The 21,829-nt window shown below is 47.6% G+C and overlaps 8 protein-coding genes across 8 annotated transcripts; 6 read left to right on the forward strand and 2 right to left on the reverse strand.

Annotated features, from left to right (window-relative positions):
* Positions 1 to 154: 154 nt before the first annotated feature.
* N7469_008386 (putative cell division protein kinase (Ctk1)) lies at positions 155 to 1,551 on the forward strand (the record flags this gene model as incomplete). Its single annotated transcript, XM_056647304.1, has 4 exons — positions 155 to 210; positions 279 to 381; positions 440 to 1,288; positions 1,351 to 1,551. 4 exons carry the CDS (start codon positions 155 to 157, stop codon positions 1,549 to 1,551), a joined length of 1,209 nt encoding a protein of 402 aa, XP_056498855.1.
* A 2,033-nt stretch (positions 1,552 to 3,584) lies between these two features.
* On the forward strand, positions 3,585 to 5,793 carry N7469_008387 (SH3 domain protein; the record flags this gene model as incomplete). The annotated part of the gene is made up of 2 exons (XM_056647305.1): positions 3,585 to 5,057; positions 5,122 to 5,793. 2 exons carry the CDS (start codon positions 3,585 to 3,587, stop codon positions 5,791 to 5,793), a joined length of 2,145 nt encoding a protein of 714 aa, XP_056498856.1.
* A 639-nt stretch (positions 5,794 to 6,432) lies between these two features.
* On the reverse strand, positions 6,433 to 8,995 carry N7469_008388 (OPT family oligopeptide transporter; the record flags this gene model as incomplete). Its single annotated transcript, XM_056647306.1, has 2 exons — positions 6,433 to 7,968; positions 8,018 to 8,995. 2 exons carry the CDS (start codon positions 8,993 to 8,995, stop codon positions 6,433 to 6,435), a joined length of 2,514 nt encoding a protein of 837 aa, XP_056498857.1.
* A 903-nt stretch (positions 8,996 to 9,898) lies between these two features.
* On the forward strand, positions 9,899 to 10,585 carry N7469_008389 (uncharacterized protein; the record flags this gene model as incomplete). Its single annotated transcript, XM_056647307.1, has 1 exon — positions 9,899 to 10,585. The coding sequence occupies one exon, from the start codon at positions 9,899 to 9,901 to the stop codon at positions 10,583 to 10,585; it is 687 nt and encodes a 228-aa protein (XP_056498858.1).
* Positions 10,586 to 10,699: 114 nt separating this feature from the next.
* On the reverse strand, positions 10,700 to 12,459 carry N7469_008390 (CRAL-TRIO domain-containing protein; the record flags this gene model as incomplete). Its single annotated transcript, XM_056647308.1, has 4 exons — positions 10,700 to 11,181; positions 11,244 to 11,343; positions 11,400 to 11,441; positions 11,494 to 12,459. 4 exons carry the CDS (start codon positions 12,457 to 12,459, stop codon positions 10,700 to 10,702), a joined length of 1,590 nt encoding a protein of 529 aa, XP_056498859.1.
* A 2,452-nt stretch (positions 12,460 to 14,911) lies between these two features.
* N7469_008391 (cytochrome P450) lies at positions 14,912 to 16,778 on the forward strand (the record flags this gene model as incomplete). The annotated part of the gene is made up of 4 exons (XM_056647309.1): positions 14,912 to 15,118; positions 15,167 to 15,627; positions 15,691 to 16,075; positions 16,155 to 16,778. 4 exons carry the CDS (start codon positions 14,912 to 14,914, stop codon positions 16,776 to 16,778), a joined length of 1,677 nt encoding a protein of 558 aa, XP_056498860.1.
* Positions 16,779 to 18,178: 1,400 nt separating this feature from the next.
* Positions 18,179 to 18,664, forward strand: ccpA (the record flags this gene model as incomplete). The annotated part of the gene is made up of 2 exons (XM_056647310.1): positions 18,179 to 18,193; positions 18,248 to 18,664. 2 exons carry the CDS (start codon positions 18,179 to 18,181, stop codon positions 18,662 to 18,664), a joined length of 432 nt encoding a protein of 143 aa, XP_056498861.1.
* Positions 18,665 to 19,580: 916 nt separating this feature from the next.
* Positions 19,581 to 21,668, forward strand: N7469_008393 (lysophospholipid acyltransferase family protein; the record flags this gene model as incomplete). Its single annotated transcript, XM_056647311.1, has 1 exon — positions 19,581 to 21,668. One exon carries the CDS (start codon positions 19,581 to 19,583, stop codon positions 21,666 to 21,668), a length of 2,088 nt encoding a protein of 695 aa, XP_056498862.1.
* Between the last annotated feature and the right edge of the window lie 161 nt (positions 21,669 to 21,829).

The following is a 21,829-nucleotide window of genomic DNA, read 5'->3' on the forward strand; positions in this document are numbered from 1 at the left end:
AGCAGCGTGACTCCCCCGGTTTCTGCAGTCACATGACATCATTGCATACTGGCTTGGCGTGTTTGTCTGTTTTGCATGGTACATCTAATCTACTGAGTACAATCTGTTTGATCTTGACACTCCGCTGGGACTCAAAACATATACAGATCCCACGATGGAGTGGAAGGAAGCCCTTGGTTTCTCGGGCCGGTTAAGGACCATCCAGTCCCTGTCAGTTAACTGAACTTTGTCAATGCTTATTTCTTTGATTTTTCCCAGTTCTAATATTCCATTCGTAGCACAATTGCGTATCAAAGAAGTTCCTCATCGGCCGCCTTCACCGAGGCTCAAGCACAGGCCAGGCAATATGAATCGACCTTCTACGACCAGGCTACCTCCAAGGTCCGTTGGCTTGTATTGAGAGAGTATTCAAACTTCATTCGCTCATGCTCTATCCCAGGAAGAGTATGACCAACTGTGCCAGCAGGCCATTGACGAGGCTGAGATTACCAAGGTCTCAGCGCCGGCCACTATCAGCTCAAATCAATCCCTGAATGACGAGACCAAAGGTCAAGATGTACCATCTGTAAACTCAACAGAAGGTGAAACATTTGGTCGATATATTTCATGTTTCCACCATTTCGATGGGCTTCATTCTACTATCTACAAATCCACCGGAAAGGATGGTACGGTACGAGCCATCAAAATCACCACCCCACATCTCATGACAGCTCCGCATGATGCACCACGGGAAGTGCGACTGCTTCGTGCAGCAAGCGGTGATAAAGTCATTCCTTTAATCGAAACCTTTTCTTTGGATGGCGGTCGACTAGTTCTGGTCTTTCCTTTCTTACGATATGATTTCGAGCACCTGCTACGACGTGACATGGTCACTGCGAGCCAGACACGGAACATCTTAAGCGATTTGTTTCATGCCCTTGTCCACATTCACAAACTCGGCATTATCCATCGAGATATCAAACCGTCCAATATTCTGATGGATTCTCCCGAGGGCCCAGCCTACCTTGCCGACTTTGGGATTTCGTGGCAAGAAGGAGACCCAGCATCCGAGCCAGCCGACCAGAAGATCACGGATGTGGGTACTACTTGCTATCGTGCCCCTGAAATACTATTTGGCTATAAGGGATATGGCTTTGCGTTGGATCAATGGGCCGCAGGATGTGTAGTGGCAGAGGCTATCGCGGTCGATCACGGACCACTATTTGATTCCGGGCCTGTAGGTAGTGACTTGTCACTCATCTTTTCTATTTTCAAGACGTTGGGAACTCCAAATGAGCAGAATTGGCCGGTAAGTGTAGGCCGCCAATGTCATTTCACCAACAGAAAGTCGAGACTGAACCATCACTATAGGAGATTAGTCGATTGCCTGATTGGGGCAAGGTGGAATTCCACCCATTGCCTGCCCAATCCTGGGACAAAGTCCTACCAGGCACTTCGTCCAACGGTCGGGATCTGGTACGTCATCTAATTTGTTATGACTCCCGCCAACGATTTTCTGCTGAAGAGGTAAGTGACTGCGAGAGAACAATGGCCCCTGACGACGGAAATTAATGCGAGCAGGTCCTCCGACATCCTTATTTCTCCACACATTAATATACAACGACTTCATGAAACGTACTCTCAGCCACAAATGATGGGATGCGGCCGTGCGTCAGCCTCGACCAGAAGCTCCACAAAGGTGGCTTTTGGAAATGACTGCGGAGTAAACGATTAACGAGACAAGGCACCGTCTTTGGCTCTTCCAGGTTGCTATTATATTTTGCAGATACACCGTGGCTAATGCAAGAGAGCGCCTCATAGCAATATCAGAATTGAAACAGATATAATATTCATTGCATACTGGTGTTGACCAATAGGAAATAGTCATTGAATCCCGGAAATAATCCAACTGGCCATTTTCAAGGATAGAATACCTCTGTATATTACAAGGTAGTTATAGGGAAAGAGCTTCAAACTCCCTTCTAGCCACACTCCAAGCATATCAATATCTCATGGTCTACATGGGAATATTCATTAGAATTCTAGGGTTTTCCAATGACCGCAGCATCCCAGGATTCTAGAATCCCGCCAGCCTATCAATATAGACAGCATTGCAGGCTATACATTTGAGTAAACAAGCTAAACAAGCCTGACGAAGTCAAGAAAAAAGCCTGGGAAGTCGAACAATTGTGAAAGAGTCTAAAAGGGGGACTATATGAGGCCGAGAGTCATTCAAGTCCTCGTACATACTCAAGAAAGTCCATAAGGATTCCTTTTCCGCATTTCAAAGGCTATACTACATAGTATGTTGAGCGATCAGTCTTCAATTTGAAGTTCCGGGAATCAAAACGGACTAGCCTAAACCTAGCGGTATTGGCCACAATTTTTCAATGTCCGATATGCTGGGTATCAAGCAATGGCAAAGCGGACAGCCATTGAAGAGTCGAGTCAGATGATAACTATGCTGAATCGCTTCCTTACAGGGCTGAGGGGGGCTGGCCACAACAGTATGTAAATAGGAATGGTGTGGCTAGGGGATCTCAAGGGATAACCAAATTAAAAATAACGACCATGCGAGCAAAACCAGGAATGGAATGGAATGGATAAGCAGCACGAGATGGAGAATGAGGATCGAATGTGATCTGAGATATGATTCGGTCGCACACTCAGGAACCGAGGGAAAGCCGGGAGCACCGGAGATTAGGCGTGCAGGGGACGGGGCAAATAAGAAGATGGTGAAACCGAAATGGAGTCTGTGCCCCGCGCATTTTAGCGAAGACACGAGATTGGGGGCGGAGTAGGACAACATTGATTGATCTCTACGATTATGTATGTACTGTACTATATCCATGGGCAAATGTAATTCTAGAATTTGAGGGATGATCTGGGAAAATCAGTGATATATACAATTCAACCAGAATATTCCCAGATCATCCCTCTTCTATACCCATTTGAGACCATTTGATATCCAATTTTCAGACTGGATGAACCCTGGAAAACAAAACAGAGGAACGCCCAACCGGCGGGTCTCGCCCATTTCGTATTGTGACCCTCATTTGATGTATGATAATTACCAGGTACCGTAATATATTCAACCACCCCCGATGCTTGTTGGCCCCGATCTTCTCCCGATATGGCTAGATTTTGTAACTTATGTACAGCCCAATACCGGACCAGGGTCTCCTTCCCCCATCACATTTGGTCATCCGCAGTTCCTCAGGGCTACCGGGGCTGACTTCTCTCTCTCTCTCTCTCTCTTCTTCTGCCTTGTTCTTTTCTTCTTTTCTCTCAATCTTCACTCATTCCTTTTACGGCCTGGAAGTCGTTGTCCCTTCTTTTTTTCTATTCTCTTGAGATTGGTTGTATCGGGCCGTGCTCGATCTCCCAGTTGTCCATTCTTTCTATCCACATTCCACATAACGCGATTGTGGGCTTAGTTACTTTGACTTACCAAGGACGCGCTATTCGGAATCGCCCGACTCGCGTTGGAATTCTGGCTAGGTCCCAGGTTCCTTTATTGTCTTTAGAAGCAACCTATTGCTTCAACAACACCCGGTTGCTTCTAGATTACTCCGGCGATATCAAGAAGAACCAAATCCTTCATCATGGTGCACGGGCATGCACATCATAACATCCACCGGCCCGCGCAGCTCCTGGCGGACCGGGACCTGGAAGGACGAGACTTAGGAGATGATATCGTCTACGTCTACAAGACCGTGGCGCAGGACTTTGAAGGGGCCATAGGCGGTTTTAAGACTATGATGAACGGCGGCGGCAACAACGACAATAACGACAAGGATACGGCAACTGCCACAAACGACAAGCCTCATATGGGTGTTGGTGCTGCTGTAGCCGCCACTAAGTCTAGTGACTCCGACGATGAAAAAACTACTGAAACAGTCAAGCCAACCGCAAAGGAGACCAAGCATACCGAGAATGACAATACCACCAAGGAAACCGAAAAGACTACCGAGGAAAAGACAACCGCTAAGGAGCCTAAAACCACCAAGGCAGAGGTCACTAAAACAGAACCCACCAAGGCAGAAGTTACCAAGACCACTGAGCAGGAATCTGCTACCAAGACTAATGCCGAGCACAAGACGGCCTCTTCCTTTATCACTTCAGCTAGCACCACAGCAGACTCGAGTAAGGATCTCAATGCCTTGGCTGCTACATCAACCAGCTCGCCTACCAACTCCGTCGCGTCTGCTTCATCTACTGCCAGTGCTGCATCCTCCAGTATGTCCTCTGGTGCCAAAGCAGGTGTGGCCATTGGTGTCATCTTAGGTGTTGGTGTCATTGCTGCCCTGATCTTCTTCTTTATCCGCAAGAAGAAGAATCAGAACAAGCAGTTGGCTGAAGACATGGACGAAAAGGCATTCAGCCTCCCTCCTCCGCCTCCTGTCAAGCCATCAACTCCTTCAACACCTCCGGTCCTGAATGTTCGACCTGTTACTCAATTCGCACCTGATCTGAGCAACGGTGCCTCCTTCAACCCAGCTACTGCCGCCGCAGCCGGTGCAGCTGTCGGTGCTGGTGCTGGTGCAGGTGCAGGCGCGGCTAACTCGCGTAACTTGACTGGCAACTCGCCTCCTCCCACTCCACCCAAGTCTGCTGCTAGCAGTGGCCAAAATCCCTTTCAGGACCCTGTAAATCCTTTCAGCCCCGTGGATCAATCCCCTACTGCTGGTCCATCTGGCCCTGCTCCTATTGGGGCTGAAGGTGCCGCGGCCGCCGGTACTGTCGGTGCGATTGGTGCTGCCGGTGCCGTTGCATCACAAGGATCTTCTGAGCAGCAGGCAAATCGACACGTTTCGGCTGATTCAGACACTCACTCGGTCCCTGGTTCCTCTCCAAGCCCAGTGAGTGCTACTGGGGAGTCAATCTCACCGGCTGCCGCCATGGCAGCCGGTGGAGCTGCCGTGGCCGGTGCTGCTGCTGCGGCAGGCTCAGAAGCCGGTCCTGGGCCAAACAATGTTCACCGTGTGCAGATGGACTTCAATCCTTCGGCAGAAGACGAGCTCCCGCTCCGGGTTGGTACTCTGGTCCGTATGCTTCATGAATATGATGATGGATGGGTGAGTATCCCCTATTTTTGATACCGATTCTGAGAAAAAGGCAGATTACTGACATATTCCGCAGGCTCTCTGCGTGCGTCTTGATCGCTCTCAGCAAGGAGTGGCACCGCGGTCCTGCCTTTCGGCACACCCTGTGAAGCCACGCCCACGACCCCCACCGGGTGCGGGACCTGGTGCTCGTGGCCCACCGATGGGTCCCAACGGCCGTATGCCACCCCCGGGTCGATTCTACCCCGGAGATGCACGCCCTAGATCTCCTGGTGGCCCTGGAATGGCTGGACCACCTCCGCGTCCCTACCCAGGTCGCCCCATGTCTCCAGCCGGATTTCCCGGACCTCGCTCAATGTCCCCAGGCCCACGAGCAATGTCCCCGGGCCCGCGATCAATGTCTCCTGGACCTGGACGTCCCGACCCACGTTCCATGTCACCTGGCCCTGCAGGCCGACCAGTACCTCGTTCTATGAGCCCCGGCCCTTATGGCCCTCCGGGTATGCAGCGTCCAGCCATGCCTGCCGCTCAACGTCAGCGAAGCAACAGTGCCGGTAACATTTCTCCTCCTAATATGGGTGCTACCCTCCCTCCAAAGCCCAGTCCACTCGCTGCTGAGCCTCCCGCCCCAGCCCCAACGGGTCAACTCCCTGCTATTCCAACCTCCCAACCTCCCTCGAGCTCGCCCCCTCCAAGCTCGCCCCAGGGGTCCATCAGCAGAAAGCCCGTTGCTGCTCAAGACGCTTAGACGTGCACCTCGTGAATGAGCACTCCCTACAGAACATAGACATCGCCCTGTCTTGACAATTCTCCCCTCTGGATAGAAACAAGACTACCCAGTACGACTCCGTGACGAACAACTTCCTATCCTTTACATACCACTGTCGGTTTCCCGTTTCTCAATATCCCTCGATGCTTTCACATTTGTCTTTTAATCCGCTGCTTACGCCTTTTGGACACTGTTCAATTACGTCTGGGCCGATTTCACCTACCAAGCGCGATTGTTATATTTACTTACCCTGATCCCCTTTCATTTCTACCACGGAAGAAACTAATCATCTTCCCATTTTTTACGGATGGACCGTTGCGAACGACTCGGTGATGAGTTTAAATACCCTGGAACCTGTAACATTTATATGGAGGATCTGCAAGTCTATATCTACTAGATACTTATCTAAATCCCACTATTTATTTGTGAAAAGCGAGTTCATGCTGCTCCAAATAGTATCATGAGAAATTGATATTGAGATTGAGTGATCTATGCATAATGTAGTATTCTATGACTGAGTAAATCCCGAAACAACCCATGGCGGGTGCATGTACATTTTTGCAGGCGATTCGATCGCCCATGCTTCATAAAATGCCGTTTCATCGCTAGTATTTAGAGTTAAAGATGAGGCACCTTGCCGCTTGCCAGAAGCAGGTTCACAATGCTCATAATTCCTTCACCGAGAATCAAACCCGATGCCAAAACAACAATAGTCGAAGAGGCCGCATCCGCCTTCTCGGCAGCTTGTTCAGGGGAATCTGTCTGACCTTGCGCGGATTCTCGCCCATGCGCAGCCGATGTGCCAGCACCAACTGCAGATGCATTGGAGGGACGATTATCTGGTGCTGAGTTCTTTCTTGCCCACCACCAGGCAATGATGCCGCCGATGGCTCGCGCAAGAGTGAAAGAGGGCACATTGAATATGCCTACAGCAACGGCGATACCGCCTGGAATCCAAGATTTCCAAGCGGGTGGTTGGCCATTTCTTGCGAAAGAAGGGGAACCGGCGGCAATACGTATGCCGGTGAGGATCACCCAGATAAATCCTGCTATAAAAGATGCCTGCCATGCCATATCAGGAAGACCTTGGCCTGTCACGAGACGCGCAGTGAAGATCCATACGTAGGCCGTAGGAACTTGGAACATTTCTCCCGGGATCTCGTAGACATTAACGTACATTTTGTACACGGCGGCGGATAGGACGGCACCGATAAGGCTGCCGATCATTTGGCCGTAGAATTGGGCTTTGGGACTCGCACCGAGGAGGTGGCCTGTCTTGAGGTCTTGCATCATGTCACCGGCTTGGAGGGCGCCGGACTCGGAGACAGCACCAGCGAGTAGGTTTGTTACTAGTGCAGTTCGCCGGGAGAAGTGGGATGCGGGTGTGACGAGGGAGAAAAGAAGTTGGGTTAGTTTGCTGATGCCGGATACTGGGTTTAGGTCTGTTTCTCCGAGGGCTCGGACGCCCATTATAGATAGGAGAACAGCGAGGAGGGTGGCTAGAGTTGATAGCCACGGGGAAATGATGTCGCCGAAAACGTAGTGCATGCATACCACGTTCAAGATTAGGGTAAGTGGAAGTAGGGTCATGGCCGTACGATTGGAAATTAACTGCGAGGGAGGTGCGTCCTGATCTTCTATAAGGAAGTGATTGTGGATATCGGGGTCCATTTCATGATCTTCCAATCGTAGTGGCTCCGAGTCATCTGAATTCACCGAGGAGTAATCGATGTAAGAATGCTGACCTGAGCTCGAAAGTCGAAGGGCAATCCATCGAGCGAGACGAGTTGAGCGGAGCTTGGCCAGCCATTCGGGGGCACGATTGATCAAGGGTTTCGCAACAAGCCACCCAAGACTTACTAGAGAATCGGCAAGCATGATAGCCAAAGAGACCCAAACGATCCAGGCTTTACTTCCGTCTTCCCAGCTATCTACAGGGCCAGGTGCCCACCCACGAGCCTTGGCCAATGGTGAGAGAACTCCCCAGCCAAGAACAGCTCCAAATAGCATGTGCATGCATGTTGAGGGTCCCATGATTATACCCTGGCCAATGTAGGCCGGTGATGGGTTGAGGGTCCATAACCAAGTATGCGCGATGCCCACCCCGAATATTGGTAGATCATGTACCAGGGGAACGAAATAAGAGAATAATGTCTGGCTTAGTTAGCTTCAAGAATCTCAGATCAATACAGTTAGATCTCACATAGACACCAGATACAACAAATGCGCCGATCAAGAGGCGCATCTTGGATCGCCAATCCTTTTTATCCTCTGTTTGGTCCTCCGTGTCGGTATTCTTCAGTAAAAGACCCTGCTCCTCTTCTCCTTGTTGTTGTCCATTCACTCTTCTTTGTCCGTCTAACCCATCGCTGCGATATGTGTCCGGCGTAGGGGTCTTCTCATCCTTCCCCGCACCGTGAAGGACCCGAAGCATCAGAGCCGAGGCGGTACCACTAGGAAAACGCAGCTTCTCTTTAACTATAACCTCCTTTCGAAGTGGAACGGCAAATACTACACCAAATAGACACACGCCGAGACTCCATATGACCAATTTCCAGAACCCTAGCTTTAAGGGTCCGCCTTCGCCTTCCCCGCCATCTCCGGCCGGTCCGTCTTCGCCATCTTTCAGCAGGAATTCAAGGGCAGGAATCACACCCACAAATCCACAGCCTAAAGGCATAGTTCCTACTGCACCCGCCACAGTCTGAATTAGGACGTTCTCGACCGGCGTGAACGGGAAAGATAGGTACTTGGTCAAGACCTTGAAAACCGAGAATCCGATCAATGCCGAGGGCATGGCCATCGTACTGATCCATCCTGTCTGTAGACCAAAATATGTGTTCGAGAATGTAATCAGAGCACCGATTATAATGCCGACGAGTAATGAGCGGGGTGTGAAGCTCTGCGCAGTTGGAGCTGGAGATCCTGGACTCGGTGGTACGTCGTCGAAGGGTTCCTCTGGTCGGTCTGGAAATGACGATCGACCATATGTGCGATGCCCGGGCTCGGAGGCATCGCCTGCCATTTTGAGTGTCTGGTAATTCATCGGTCGAGCAGGCGTGTCATAGAGGATGTTCTGATGTCGGGGGAAATGGGGAATATCCGCTTGGGTAAGCTTTTGTGGTCGACCAATGGGAGTCGTCGATGATTGAAAGTCAGCGATAAGATCACCTGACGTCATTCTAGGTACGGCAGACCATAATTATTCTATGTGGAATATTGCCATTTATACTTGTCAGTATAGAGACTGGTGGGTCAACATGTTACACTTGCTATTACTATGATGAAGATAACTATTTCAAAGCGACTCATATCCTAATACTCGATTTGCCGTGGATCGTCTTTCGAATGGCGGCCTTGGATAAACCAAAGATCTTGATACTATTGTTGCTTTGCAGAAGTCCATGTATTCGACGCATGGACATAATATTCTAAAAAGGCACAAATCCCCCCTGGCTTAACTAGTACCATAAAGGACCCGTATGCTTTAAATTGGTATGTCTTAGTTACCTACAGTGTTGTAACATTAGTTTGAAACTACTATTCTTTCTGCCGTTCTTTCTACTACCTCCGAGCCCTCGGAATGATAGTAGAAATGAGAAGCCGTAGGTCAAAGCGGTCAGCAGGTAGTCTCAAACTTATGTTATGCCACTGAGTGAAAGATGTATTGTTTTTTTTTTTTTCGCCCTCTCTTTCTTTTTTCCTTCCCTCGTCGCCTTAGATTATTGATCAGCAAATAGCTTCAAATACCTCCCTGGTCTGGCGAATATATCTTCGCCTGAACCACCTCCATATACGGCGCTTCTGAATGGCTTCATGTGCGATTGAATACTTTCCATCTGGCAGGCCCCACTTGGTTTTTACTTTGGATGCGCCAGGCAAATCCAGCAAGTCCTTCCCGAACCACCGAAATGAGTCAATAACAAAAAAATGTTACTAACTGATACAACTTTTAGGGGCCCCCGCAACAAATTTTGATGAGAAGTCAGGTGTCTTACTTCCCTAAGGCTCCTGTCCCTTGTATATTGCCTCTTGAACAAGTCTAACTACTCTTCTTCGAGACTCATACCAACACTGTCAAATCATGACCATCGAAAGCAGTGGGCCCACAATTCAGACGGCGCTTTTCACATCTGCCGAACTACTTTCACAGCCATGGATTTCTGGCCTAACTCAAATGGTCAACGCCAGTTACTTGGTAATGGACAAAGAAAAAATTAAGTTCTCAGAGAACAAAATCCGACTGCGCTCTGATTCTGAGCTCACTGAAGAGCTAGGCCCAAACGGATTTACAGCAGTTGCGTTCGTGTCTAGTGAGCCCGGATGTCTCGAGATAGTCGGCACAGCCAGCATGAAGCCCTGGAAAGACGATGGGCTATGGCGACCCTACGATGAAGAAGAATCAAGTGATAGTTCGGGCGAGGACACTCTCAATGAAAAAGTGGACCGCATTTTCCAAAAACATGCTTGTCCTGGAGATTATGAGCTTGCTGTCGTCGCTCTTCCGCCAGGCCCTCGATTCCGCGGGAAAGGATTGGCGGGACGTCTGATTCAAATTTGCGAGGACGAACTTCTACGACGTCACAGCCAAGGCCTCAAGAAGGGCTTACCAGCTCGAATTATGATCCGAGTAGCAAAGGAAAATGCCGGCGAATATTGGTTAAAGCAGGGATTCAAGGTGGTTGGAAGCCAACGCTGCCCAAAGGGATTCTGGGATGCAGCGGAAGAATTTACCATGTGGGCAATGCTCCGTGAATTGAGTCCAAAGTGATTCATGTACATTAACGTCATGACTATATGAAATGTGACCATTTGATATATAAAAGATATATAATAGAACACTGCGAGCACGAGCTGAATTTCCTACTACGTTGAACGATGTACTTCATTTAGAACCATTCTGCTTGGCAGCCCTCGGAGTCCCTACCACATTGCCTCCAGGCTCTAGAACTCCGGTCCGATCAATAAGTGCCCGCGCCCGAATATACGGGTCCAATCTCCAGTAGTTCTGTCTGAACTCCTCGATGACTTTATTCCGGCGATCCTTTAATTCTGCCACGTTGTTGGCGTCCTGTTTACCTTGGGCATACGTAGTTGCCGAGATCCATGCAGCCGTTGCTGCGAGCATTTTGATACCGATCATCAATCTCTCATACAAGATCTCGTCACCAGCTGATTTATCTTTCATTATCTCGTTCTCATCCTCTTTGGGCTCAACATATTTATATTCCCAGTTTTCATCGCCCGCAAGTTCCTTGGGGATCTGATCACGGGAGATATACTTGTCCAGGTCCTTAACGGACTTTGTGAAGTGCACTTTAGAGGCAACGACTGGATCCATCCAGCCGTGGATGAGTTTCCAGATTCCTTGAAGTTGGTTATGTGAGCCTTTGGCCATGATCTGATTCCAAGAAAAACGTTTAACTTACCAGAGAATATCCAGGGAGCATTATGAATTAACAGCTGGCCTAGTGATTCCGGATAGTTTGCTTCAAAGCACTTGATAATGAACTTCACGGGTTGATACTCCTGCCGAGAACGGTCAGTCCAGCACATTCTGCCTTTGCCATACTAGGAGATCAAACCATGTTTGACAAGCCAAATCCTGTCATATCGAACACGATCGTCTAAAATGTGTCAGAAATGGGTCATACGGACTTGGATCTGCTGAAATCATACCCCTGTTTCAACTGGAGGAGTCACAATAAGTCGAGTTGACTCAATTACATGAACAATGTATCTTTCTAAAACCTCTTCGCTTTGAGCTCCGGGCTTATGAATCTTGACTCGAACATAGTTGATCGGCCTTCCTTGTCGGTCGAAGCCATGTAAAAAGCTTTTACCAGTCTTCAACTGCGCAATGAAGTCATTGCCTTCTTTCTTCTCTTTTGCAGAAAGCTTGTTGTTCCGAGATTGCTCTAAGGCATATAATTCGCCCTTGGGAAGGATATCATCATCGACCTCCATTTGTTTTCTCCAAAGGATGTTGGTTGCCAGCATTGTGAAAGCCTTACCAACATCCCATTTCCTGGCTCGCAAGAATCGAAGCAGTAAGCTGTCGGGATTCTCTTGTTTGGCCATCTTTAGGATAGCAAAGCACATCTCCTCGGGAGTCATTTTTGCCAGTATACTCTCCATCGACTTGATTTCCGAGTCGGTGACACCTGACTTGCGTAGTTGATCAAATACAACAGAAAAATGCTCTGGTGTGACTTTTCGGCTAGCTAGCTCTTTTCTGACATTCTTTTCAGCGTCGCCGTTGCTCATGAGATCATCCACCTTATCGAGTGACTGCTTCTCTTTGTTTCCACCATCACCATTTGTCTCTTCTGGAGCACTGGAACCATTAGTTGCTCCATTGGTATGCTTAGCATCCTCAGCAGTATTTTTCTCGTTTGACTGGTGCGTATCGACAGTATCCTCTCCTTTAAGGGCACTGAGAATTGAATCGACCGTTGGCTCCTTGATCTTTTCGAAGACTTCAAATATCTTGCTTGGTGAGCCCTTGGGAAGTGGCACGTCGTATATCTTCGAAAGGACGGATGAGATAGAAGTGAAAAGAATAATCCATAGTTCACGCAATTTGGTTTCCTGTTCGGGTGTCAGGTTTCCGACATACCCGGTCGACAAATCGGGCACGGTCATGGTGAATATCTGATATAGGTCGGTGAGAAATGTAGGAATTCCGTCTCGAATTTTTTGATTGTCATCAAAAAAAAAGTTATATACGCCCTCGAGTGCCCCAAATTTGAGTTAAAATTGGACTTTGTTTCATACTTGAGTGCCCGGCCCACATGAACAAGATGGCCTCAAATTAGGGCTGCCTCGGTCAGCCCCTCTTGGTCAAGATCACAGGGGTGCGGGACCTTGCTACCTCGGTGACGGCGCCGGCAGATCATCTGTCAGTAACGTGGAATTGTTCAAACAGGCCTCGCTGGAACCAGTGAATACGAATCCAATGATATTGTCGACCCCTTGTGGTTCCCCAGGGTGGAGAGCCCCATTGTTTGGGTGCGGGGATGGCGAGGAAATTATGATGTTGTGACGATGATCTCTCAACATCAAACAAGTGCACTGACTCCATTGCACGTGGATTGAATATTCTTGGAATTGAAGTTTTCTGTATGATGATTATTGGAAATAATGTCTCAGTGTTGGATAGAGGTCCTAACGATACCGAGGCCAGGCCAAAAAGCATGGCTGGCTTTTGTAAGGCGACAGCGGACGATGTGATTTCGCACTTCTAAGGACTTCTTTTTCGTCAATGTTTCAGAGGCTAGCCTGTGGTCAAATAACCTTGAATTCATGTGCGATCCCCTGAAACTGAGTGCTCAGATAAGAAGAACTCACATAGCGGACCTTTAATCGCAACTGAATCGGGGTAGGTTGTAGTTAAAAAATCGCACAAAAGCATCAAGAGTATTTATCTACAAGAAGAGCGTCGGTAGTTTGAGTCCCTATTGAACTGCCTCGATGACATTATCACGGTCAAGCCTGGGGGCAGAGAATTGTAAGTCCAAAGTCCTCGATTATGTTGCTGATAGACATGGGGACCAGAGCAAAGTGATGATAGTCTTGTTTTACACGTCTAACGACAACAAGGAAAGATGTCTCAGATGAAGTGATACTATCTATATCGAATTTTGATCTTCTTGAATCAAGGTAGCTTTGAAATGTTGAATATCTTAACCATCATGAACACCAAATCTTGTATTTTTCCAGAAGTGCCAGTAACTCAAACCATATGCCCCATGAGGAATCGTATAATAAGCAGATTAGTAGTTAGAGAAGGAAAGTTTGGGCCTTAGTCTCAAGGGACTGTCGAAACATACAGTAAGCACTCATAGTCTGAAATCAGTTGTTTCTCCCCAATTGCAAAGTAGTCATCCACGGGTTTTAAAGGGCATAATTCTGATACAATGTGCAATGCTGGTAAATATTGATATATTGCTGGGATACTGCTTATCCATACTTGAAGGTGATACACACAAGTACTGTTCGTAGGTACGAACAGTGCTTGTATGTCCATTGGCATAGATATGCCACTGGCTACTATCAATAAGACGATTTTATTCCCAGCTGGGAACAGCTGTAATTGATCTTTTTGCTGCTAAATTATAAGAATTATGATACTTCGTATCCACTGAATATGGCTAGCTGAGTAGAAAGTATTATCTAGATCCTAACTCAGTCCATGTGGGTAGTATTCTGTTCCATATAGAGAAAAAGAAGTTTAATATCTTGTATACATGGATGGAATGGAGATGGAAGTTTCAGTAATTACTATTAGCAGGATAAAGAAGCAATACCATAGGATATATACTTGCTAAACTTATAATCGACCTCGATTATTCTAGGGTAGGATCTCATCCCGATGAGGATCCCACACTAGTATATATGGAGGGCTAGTGGCCGTTACTAAATCTACTACAAGTACCTGATCCTTAGATCGACACCTGCTTCCCAACTAGGGAAGTCCACACGCTATGGACTACTCGACAGACAGACTCGCCCTCCATACCCAAAATGGTAAGCTGTACGCAACTTCGGGGCATGTGAATGCTCTCTTGTCCCGCTTCGCGTATTTTAGGTTATAACATTATTACCAACCGCGATTGGATCTGAATCTGTTGGGACACGCTAATGATATTCCCCGCATTTTGGATCGACCATTCAAGATGTTCTTCATGTGAGTCTGAGGTTATTAGTCTGTTCAATCTATATACTGACAATCAGTGACACATCGATTTCCAACCTTGAACGGTTCAAAATTTTGTAGGATAGCATCTCCAGGCAGAATCTATATCTCTTCTATTCGAAAACTCAAAATGCAGAAAACATCATAACGTTGTAGTGGCATGTGAGCGAGACAGATATATGTACAATTTTAAGTATATGTTTCCTCGCCGTGACTGTTATAAATAACTTCATTTTCAATTTACTCCAAATACCTATTTGGCATTCAATTTGGCCTCAGTACAGTTTGAAATATACTTGAACTCCCAATCTGGGCAAATAAGAAATCACATTCTACTACAACCTAGGGTACTATAATCCCCAACCTGGGAAGCCCGAACTTGAAGTTTGCAGTCTCATCATGTATTCTTCAAAAGAGCTCCTGGCTCTCCTTATTCCTTCTACCGTCGTCGAGACACTCCTCGTAATGGCCACTGGTATTACCACGGAGCGACCAGCTACCATTTTTCTTTGGGCATTGTCGGTGAACTTTGCATTGATGTTCATATGGAATGTCTTCATATGGCCATTCTTTTTCAATCCATTGAGACACTTGCCAACCGTGCACGTATGTCAAGAAACAGAAAAGCATAACTCCTAGTCCTCGATATGACAGCTTACGATTGTTTCCCAGGGCCCATTGATAGGTGCGAAAGTGTTTTTGCGTCACCCGCGTGGCAAGATAGCAGTTGACTGGCTCCGAACTATACCAAACGAGGGCCTTATACATTTTCGGGAAGTCTTGAATCTTAGTTTCCTGGTAGCCACAAACCACAGAGCACTTATGGACGTCCTACATACGAATAGCTACGATTTTGTGAAACCCCCGGGCGGCCGGGCTTTCCTTGCTCGCGGTCTTGGATACGGCCTTATTCTTTCTGAGGGAGATGCCCACCGCGCACAGCGCAAGGCTGTTACCCCGGCTTTTACTATCAAAAACATTCGCAGCATGTACCCGTTGATGTGGAGTAAGACTCAGCTTTTCCTCACCCAGTTGGAAAAGGCAATCAAGTTTGACCCTGCTCCCGGCGAGAAGTCAGGACAGGCTGGGTTTATTGAAATTGGAGGATGGGCTAAGTAAGTAGATTCCAATCTTGTCCAGAAAAGTGCCTCGCTAACAAGTATATCGCTTCAATCTAGCCGCTTGACTTTGGACATCATTGGCCCTGCAGCTATTGGGCGAGACTTTCAGTCACTTGAAAATGAGAACGATCCTGTTTCACAGAACTATACAGCCATTTTGAAGCCTTCGGCCGACTTGCTGCTTCTATTCGCATTCTCTCTTATACTCCCCCAATGGCTTGTGAAAAGTATTCCATGCAAAGCCAATATCGTGCTTCCGCGCAAGGTGGGCTATCTAAGAGCAGTATTCCATGATATTCTTCACGAGAAGAGAAAGCAGCTTGCCTCGGAAAAGGATCAAGACAAGAATATTGAAGGTGACATCTTGGGCACAATGATGCGAGGAGGGGAGTTTACTGATGACGAATTGGTTGACCAAATGCTTACCATTCTGGCAGCTGGGGTAAGTCGTACATGGGACTTCTGAGCCCCATGCTGTTCATTGGTTGAGATAATTCGAGTAACTAATGTCTCCCTCACAGCATGAAACAACAGCTGGCGCTCTCACTTGGTGCTGCTATCACCTTAGTATAGAGCCGCAAATTCAGGACAAGCTCCGACAAGAGATACATGAAACAATCCCTTCTCCCGACGCTTCTATCTCCTGGCAAGATCTTGAAGCAATGCCTTATCTCAATGGCGTGTGTCAAGAAGTCCTACGTCTCTACCCAACAGTCCCCATGACCGGTCGTGAAGCTATCAGAGAGACCACTATCGCCGGCAAGAAAATACCAAAGGGTACTACAGTCGCTCTATGCCCCCAAGCCGTCAACCGTAGCTACGAGTTTTGGGGAGAAAACGCAGATCAATTCCTCCCAGAGCGATGGATCGACACAGACCCCGAGACTGGAAAGCGATCGCCCAATAAACACGGTGGTGCATCTACGAACTTCGCCCAAATTACATTCCTTCATGGGCCACGCGCGTGCATCGGGAAGGATTTTGCCAAGGCAGAATTCCGATGTGCGGTTGCTGGTCTTTTTGGCAAGTTCGAGCTTCAATTGAAGGATCCTGAACAGAAAATTACCTTTGGAGGAACACTGACGAGTCAGCCAATCGAGGGTATGCATTTGAAGCTAAACAAGATTGAAGGCTGGGGAGTATAATGTTATGACTTCACGGTTAATTAGATGGGCGTGGATTGATATGCAATTCTGGCATTGTCCATGCGATTTAGCTTACTACAGTCATACCCATGACTGCATAGCAGGTGCTAGTTAGTAGTGTAATCGAATTTGGAACATTTCCACTTCAGTTTGGTCTATTTTCCTTGATACCGACCTACTCGATCGGTATCAAGGAAGATAGAAGTAGATCTACCAAAAATTAAGGAAATGTTTGTTCAAAGAATTGTAGCGATCTTGGAGTCTATAAGCAGTGACATTCACTTGAGCCTATGAAACATACTACCTAGTACGTTGACATAGATAGTATTTATGCATTGACTGTTCGAAGCTTCCAAGCTTCAGGTTGAATTTTGGGATGAAGACTCTAGTCGGAGATATTGTATCACCAGCTTCATCTTGGAAAGAAAGACCCCCCCCCTCTTCCCGAGAGCTTTTAGAAATTTCCTTTTCTTAAAATTGTTAATCAATTTCGAAAGTCAGTACGACTGTATGGAATCAACAGTGGAAATATTGGATCATGGAATGGTTTATTCAAAACAGAGGCAGAGGACTGGCAATGGTCGACAAGAACTGGAGAATCCTAGTGCTAAGCCGCAAGTCCGTTTATCACGACCGTTTTGAAACCTAAACTGTAGATTATTGAACATTTAGTCCAACTTGTTTGAAAAAGAAACACCCTTTCATTGTTCCGAAGATCGAAAAGCAATTTCAAATTGCTTTTATGCCATTCACATAAATTTGGGAATAGTCATACTCTTATTTGATCCTCGAATCTATGTCAGACTAGCCTGAAGCAGTAATATTGTTGACGGTGTGATGCAAGGGGTTTCTACATCTGTAGTATATCACATCCAGCACCTGCGCTTCCTCAAGTTCAAAGACAACTCCCAGTCTGACTGGTCCCTTTGCTTTGACCAATAATTACGGTTACTGTATTCTTGAAATATTCACCAGGGGAGGGCTATTTGATGGACAAATTGCCCAAAGGAGTATGATGAGCAGGGCAGAGTATGCCCACTGCGACCCTGGCCAGTCCTGCATTGGCTGTCCCTTGATGAAGTTCCATTCCACAACCTTGAAAGACTGGCTTGACTGCTTCTCCGAGGCTCGAGCATTCCAAGCCTTTGCTAACCTCCCTATCTAACGCCTACATTCCAAGCTCCCGCCAAGCGGATGTCCCTTGTGTTTACTTCGAGCGCATGTCTTCGCGTGCCAGAATGCGTTGAAGGAGTTTACTCCAGAGACTACTTAAATTCCGTGGGCTTGGGGGAGCTTTCGAAACATCTTTTCCGACGCCATCCACTCTTTTGACACCAACCAAGTGCCGGTCCTTTCAACGCCTCCGCAGGAGCTGTCATTCATTCTCTCAATTTTCAATAATGTTCTTCTCCAAGGTCAGCAACAAGGAACACTTTGGATAAATTTTGACCGATTCTAACTCAAAATAGACTATCGCCTCCGTGGCTGCCCTGGCCATCGGTGCCCAAGCTGCTATGCCAGTTGCAAGCGTTGAATTCCAGTCTTGGGAGACCTGCGATGTTGGCGCCCCAGCTATCGGCGAGCCCAAGTTCACGGAAGCCGTGACTGCTACCCCGGTCACTTGTGACAAGGCCACTGTCAACCGCCAGTGGGATATCGACAACTACTCCTTCAAGGCCCATCTCGACACCAAGGATGCTCTGCTCTGCAGTGGTGTGACCATCTGGAACAACGATGACTGCTCTGGCCGACCCGTCACTTTCTTGCCCTTCGAGGGCGGGCCTATTGCCCAAGGCCAATGCTTGCCTGACATCCTGGACCCCGGATATGTTTCCTTCAAGCTGGAATGCTTCGGTGGATTCGGTGGCCCCGAGGGAGGTCCTTAAACTTTTTTTTGCTTTCCCTTTCCAGGCAGATCAGAGACATGACTCCTTTCGTATCCTGTTCCATGAATATCATGTAATCATACCATCAATTTTAATCCCAGAGACGGGTATTCTCTCGACGTTGAGTGGTGCAAGTTGTGATTGGCATGATGTTTCATGTCAGTAGTTATCTATAGTCACCTACATTGAAGTATATTGAAGATGATATGAAGCGTGCACGAATGTAGATTGCAGTTCGCTTCTTGTTTCCTCCATGTAACTTCAATTGCTCAACTTGAGGTAAAGGCTAAAACATTGGAGGAGTTTAATGGGTACATCATATTATGCATAATCTAATCTGTGTAGATAAGACGCGTGACTCGGATCTACGACACCATCTAAGTTGGTCTTCATGTCTCATGTAGAAAGGCCAATATTGTGAGAAAGCATACAAGCACTGATTTACTCTTACGCGCTTTTGATGATAGTTGTTTAGTAGGAGTACTCGAGCATTCAAAAGTTAGTACTAGATTGGGTGATTCATTGGCTAGTAATCAAAACGTAGTATAGTATGCATGTTGGATAACTCGTGATTGGTTAGGGAATTGATAAGCTGGGCGATGATTTCTATGAGAATTGGAAACATATCAATACCAACTGACAAACTCTTATTATCCTTTATCTCTATCTCTAATCTAATTATAGATCGCATTTCTATATTCGCAGAAGCAGGTAATCCTTGGCTTTTTCTCCGCCTCTCCGCTCCGCCCCGCACCTTCTTTTCTCCCCGCAAGCTCGACGTGTCACGCAAGCAAAACGTCTTTCTCGCATCGATCCTCCTCCACCCCACCACACCGCAGTATCTCCACTGGATGATCATCGTTGATTCTGCAGCTTTCAAGGTTATTGCAACTTTACTTCCATCTTCCCGGTGATCATGGCGGGTCAGTCGGATACCCCCAGACGGATGATCCCGTGGTTGTATGATATGGTCTTATGGTTGTTCACCTGGGCCCTCGATCTCTTCTTCCGGGAGATCTACCCTCGTGGTGCCTGGCGGATTCCAGAAAAAGGCCCTGTCCTTATTGTTGCCGCCCCTCATGCAAATCAATTCGTCGATTCGGCGATTCTGATGCATTTGCTCAAATCGCAGGCGAAGCGACGTGTATCATTTTTGATTGCGCAAAAATCCATGAATGAACCTTATATCGGAACCCTCGCATCATTCATGGGAGCTCTTCCTGTTGTTAGATCTATGGATCTCGCTAAACCGGGAAAGGGGATGATCTCTCTTGCAAACCCGGACATCGACCCGACTCTGGTTACTGGAATTGATACGGATTTCACTCAGCCCGAGTATATGCCTGGTGGTCAAATCACCATCAAAGGCCCCGATGGACCTCAGACTGCCTCAATTGAGGAAATTCTGGGACCAACTTCACTCCGACTCAAAAAGGCTTTCGCCTCCCCGCCTATTAATGAGAAGTCCGGCCAGGGCGCGACATTCAAGATCGCCCCTCATGTTGACCAAAGCCAGATGTTTGACGCCGTCTACAAAGAGCTTCACCAAGGTGGCTGTATCGGTATCTTCCCGGAAGGTGGTAGCCACGATCGCTCCAACTTGCTACCCTTGAAAGCAGGCGCTGCACTTATGTCTCTTGGCGCATTGGCTCAGGATCCCAACTGTGGCTTATCGATTGTCCCATGTGGAATGAATTACTTCCATGCACACAAATTCCGCTCACGTGGTGTCATTGAATTCGGCCGTCCGATTCATGTGCATCCCGACCAGGTGGAGGCTTTCAAGGCTGGAGGGAATAGCAAGCGAAATGCCGTGGGTTCCTTGCTGGAGACCATCTACGAAGGCTTGGAAGCTGTCACTCAAATTAGTCCTGACCATGAAACACTGATCTTGGTTCAATCTACCCGAAAACTTTACAATCCAATCAGCAAGAAAATCCCTCTTCCTCTAGTCATTGAATTCAACCGACGACTGCTGAAGGGGTATGAAAAGTATCATGACGATCCCAGGATCCAAGGACTGAGAAAAGCAGTGAAAGACTACAACAGACGTCTAGAATCGCTTGGAATCAAGGATCATCAGGTTGAGTGGGGTAATGTGGAAGAGAAGCCATGGTGGCTCACCTTCATCACCCTTATCTATCGTCTATGCAAACTAGTAATCTTGAGCGTCGGTGTCCTTCCTGGAGTGCTGCTTTTCTGGCCTGTATTTGTTACAACAAAAGTTATCTCGGAGAAAAAGCGAAGAAAAGCACTGGCTGCTTCAGTTGTCAAGTTGCAAGGTCGTGATGTTGTGGGAACTTGGAAGATCCTCGTCGCTATGGGACTGGCGCCCACTCTGTACGCTTATTACACGATAATCGTTACCTTCTGGCTTCGCTACAATCGCCTTGACGGCTACTATACACATGCAGTGCCGTGGTGGACGGTAGCGAGAACGTATGTTCCTGATTTCGTCCCCCTGTGGGCATTTGCAGTGGGTTTCTTTGTGCAGATGATCTTTGTCAGTTTTGCAGCGCTTCGTTTCGGGGAAATTGGCATGGATATCATTAAATCGCTGATGCCACTGCTCGTGGCTCTGGATCCTCTTGCTTCCTCGTCGCTGGCAGACTTGAGAAACCATCGAGAAGCACTCTCAGAGCAAGTGACTCAGACTATCAACGACCTCGGATTCGGTATACTCCCGGATGTTGATGCTGAAATTCCAACCGATCCCTACAAGGCCGATGCCTATCAGTCTTTCCTCAAGAGCATGCCACCCAGCGAGGCTACAAGTCGGGATCGCAGTCGTAGCAGGTCAACTGGCCCTGGTGCTGCGCCTTTGCTGCAGGGGCTAAGCACCATTAACTCGGAGGGCGACTTGGAAGAGATCGACCGAAAGATCCATACCATCAGAAACAGAGGAAGGCGCTCGAATACGCTCAGTGGGTTTGAGACAGGGGAGTCTATTCTGAAGTATAAGCCTCGGTCTAGGGAAAATTCCGATGCAAAGAAGATGAAATGAGACAGTCCCCTATGGAAATACCAGAAACCTCTCAACAACCTTGTCAATATACCAATGACCTCAGATGATCTTCGATCATTACAATCAGTGACATAACATCTTCATACTTTCTTCTCTTCGGTCGTAGAGACAACAAAATTCAGATAGGCGGTGTCCACCAG

This window comes from Penicillium citrinum (assembly GCF_028827155.1).
Source record: "Penicillium citrinum strain IBT 23319 chromosome Unknown utg000007l:1.0-2040159.0:1.0-2041076.0, whole genome shotgun sequence".
NCBI lineage: Eukaryota > Fungi > Ascomycota > Eurotiomycetes > Eurotiales > Aspergillaceae > Penicillium > Penicillium citrinum.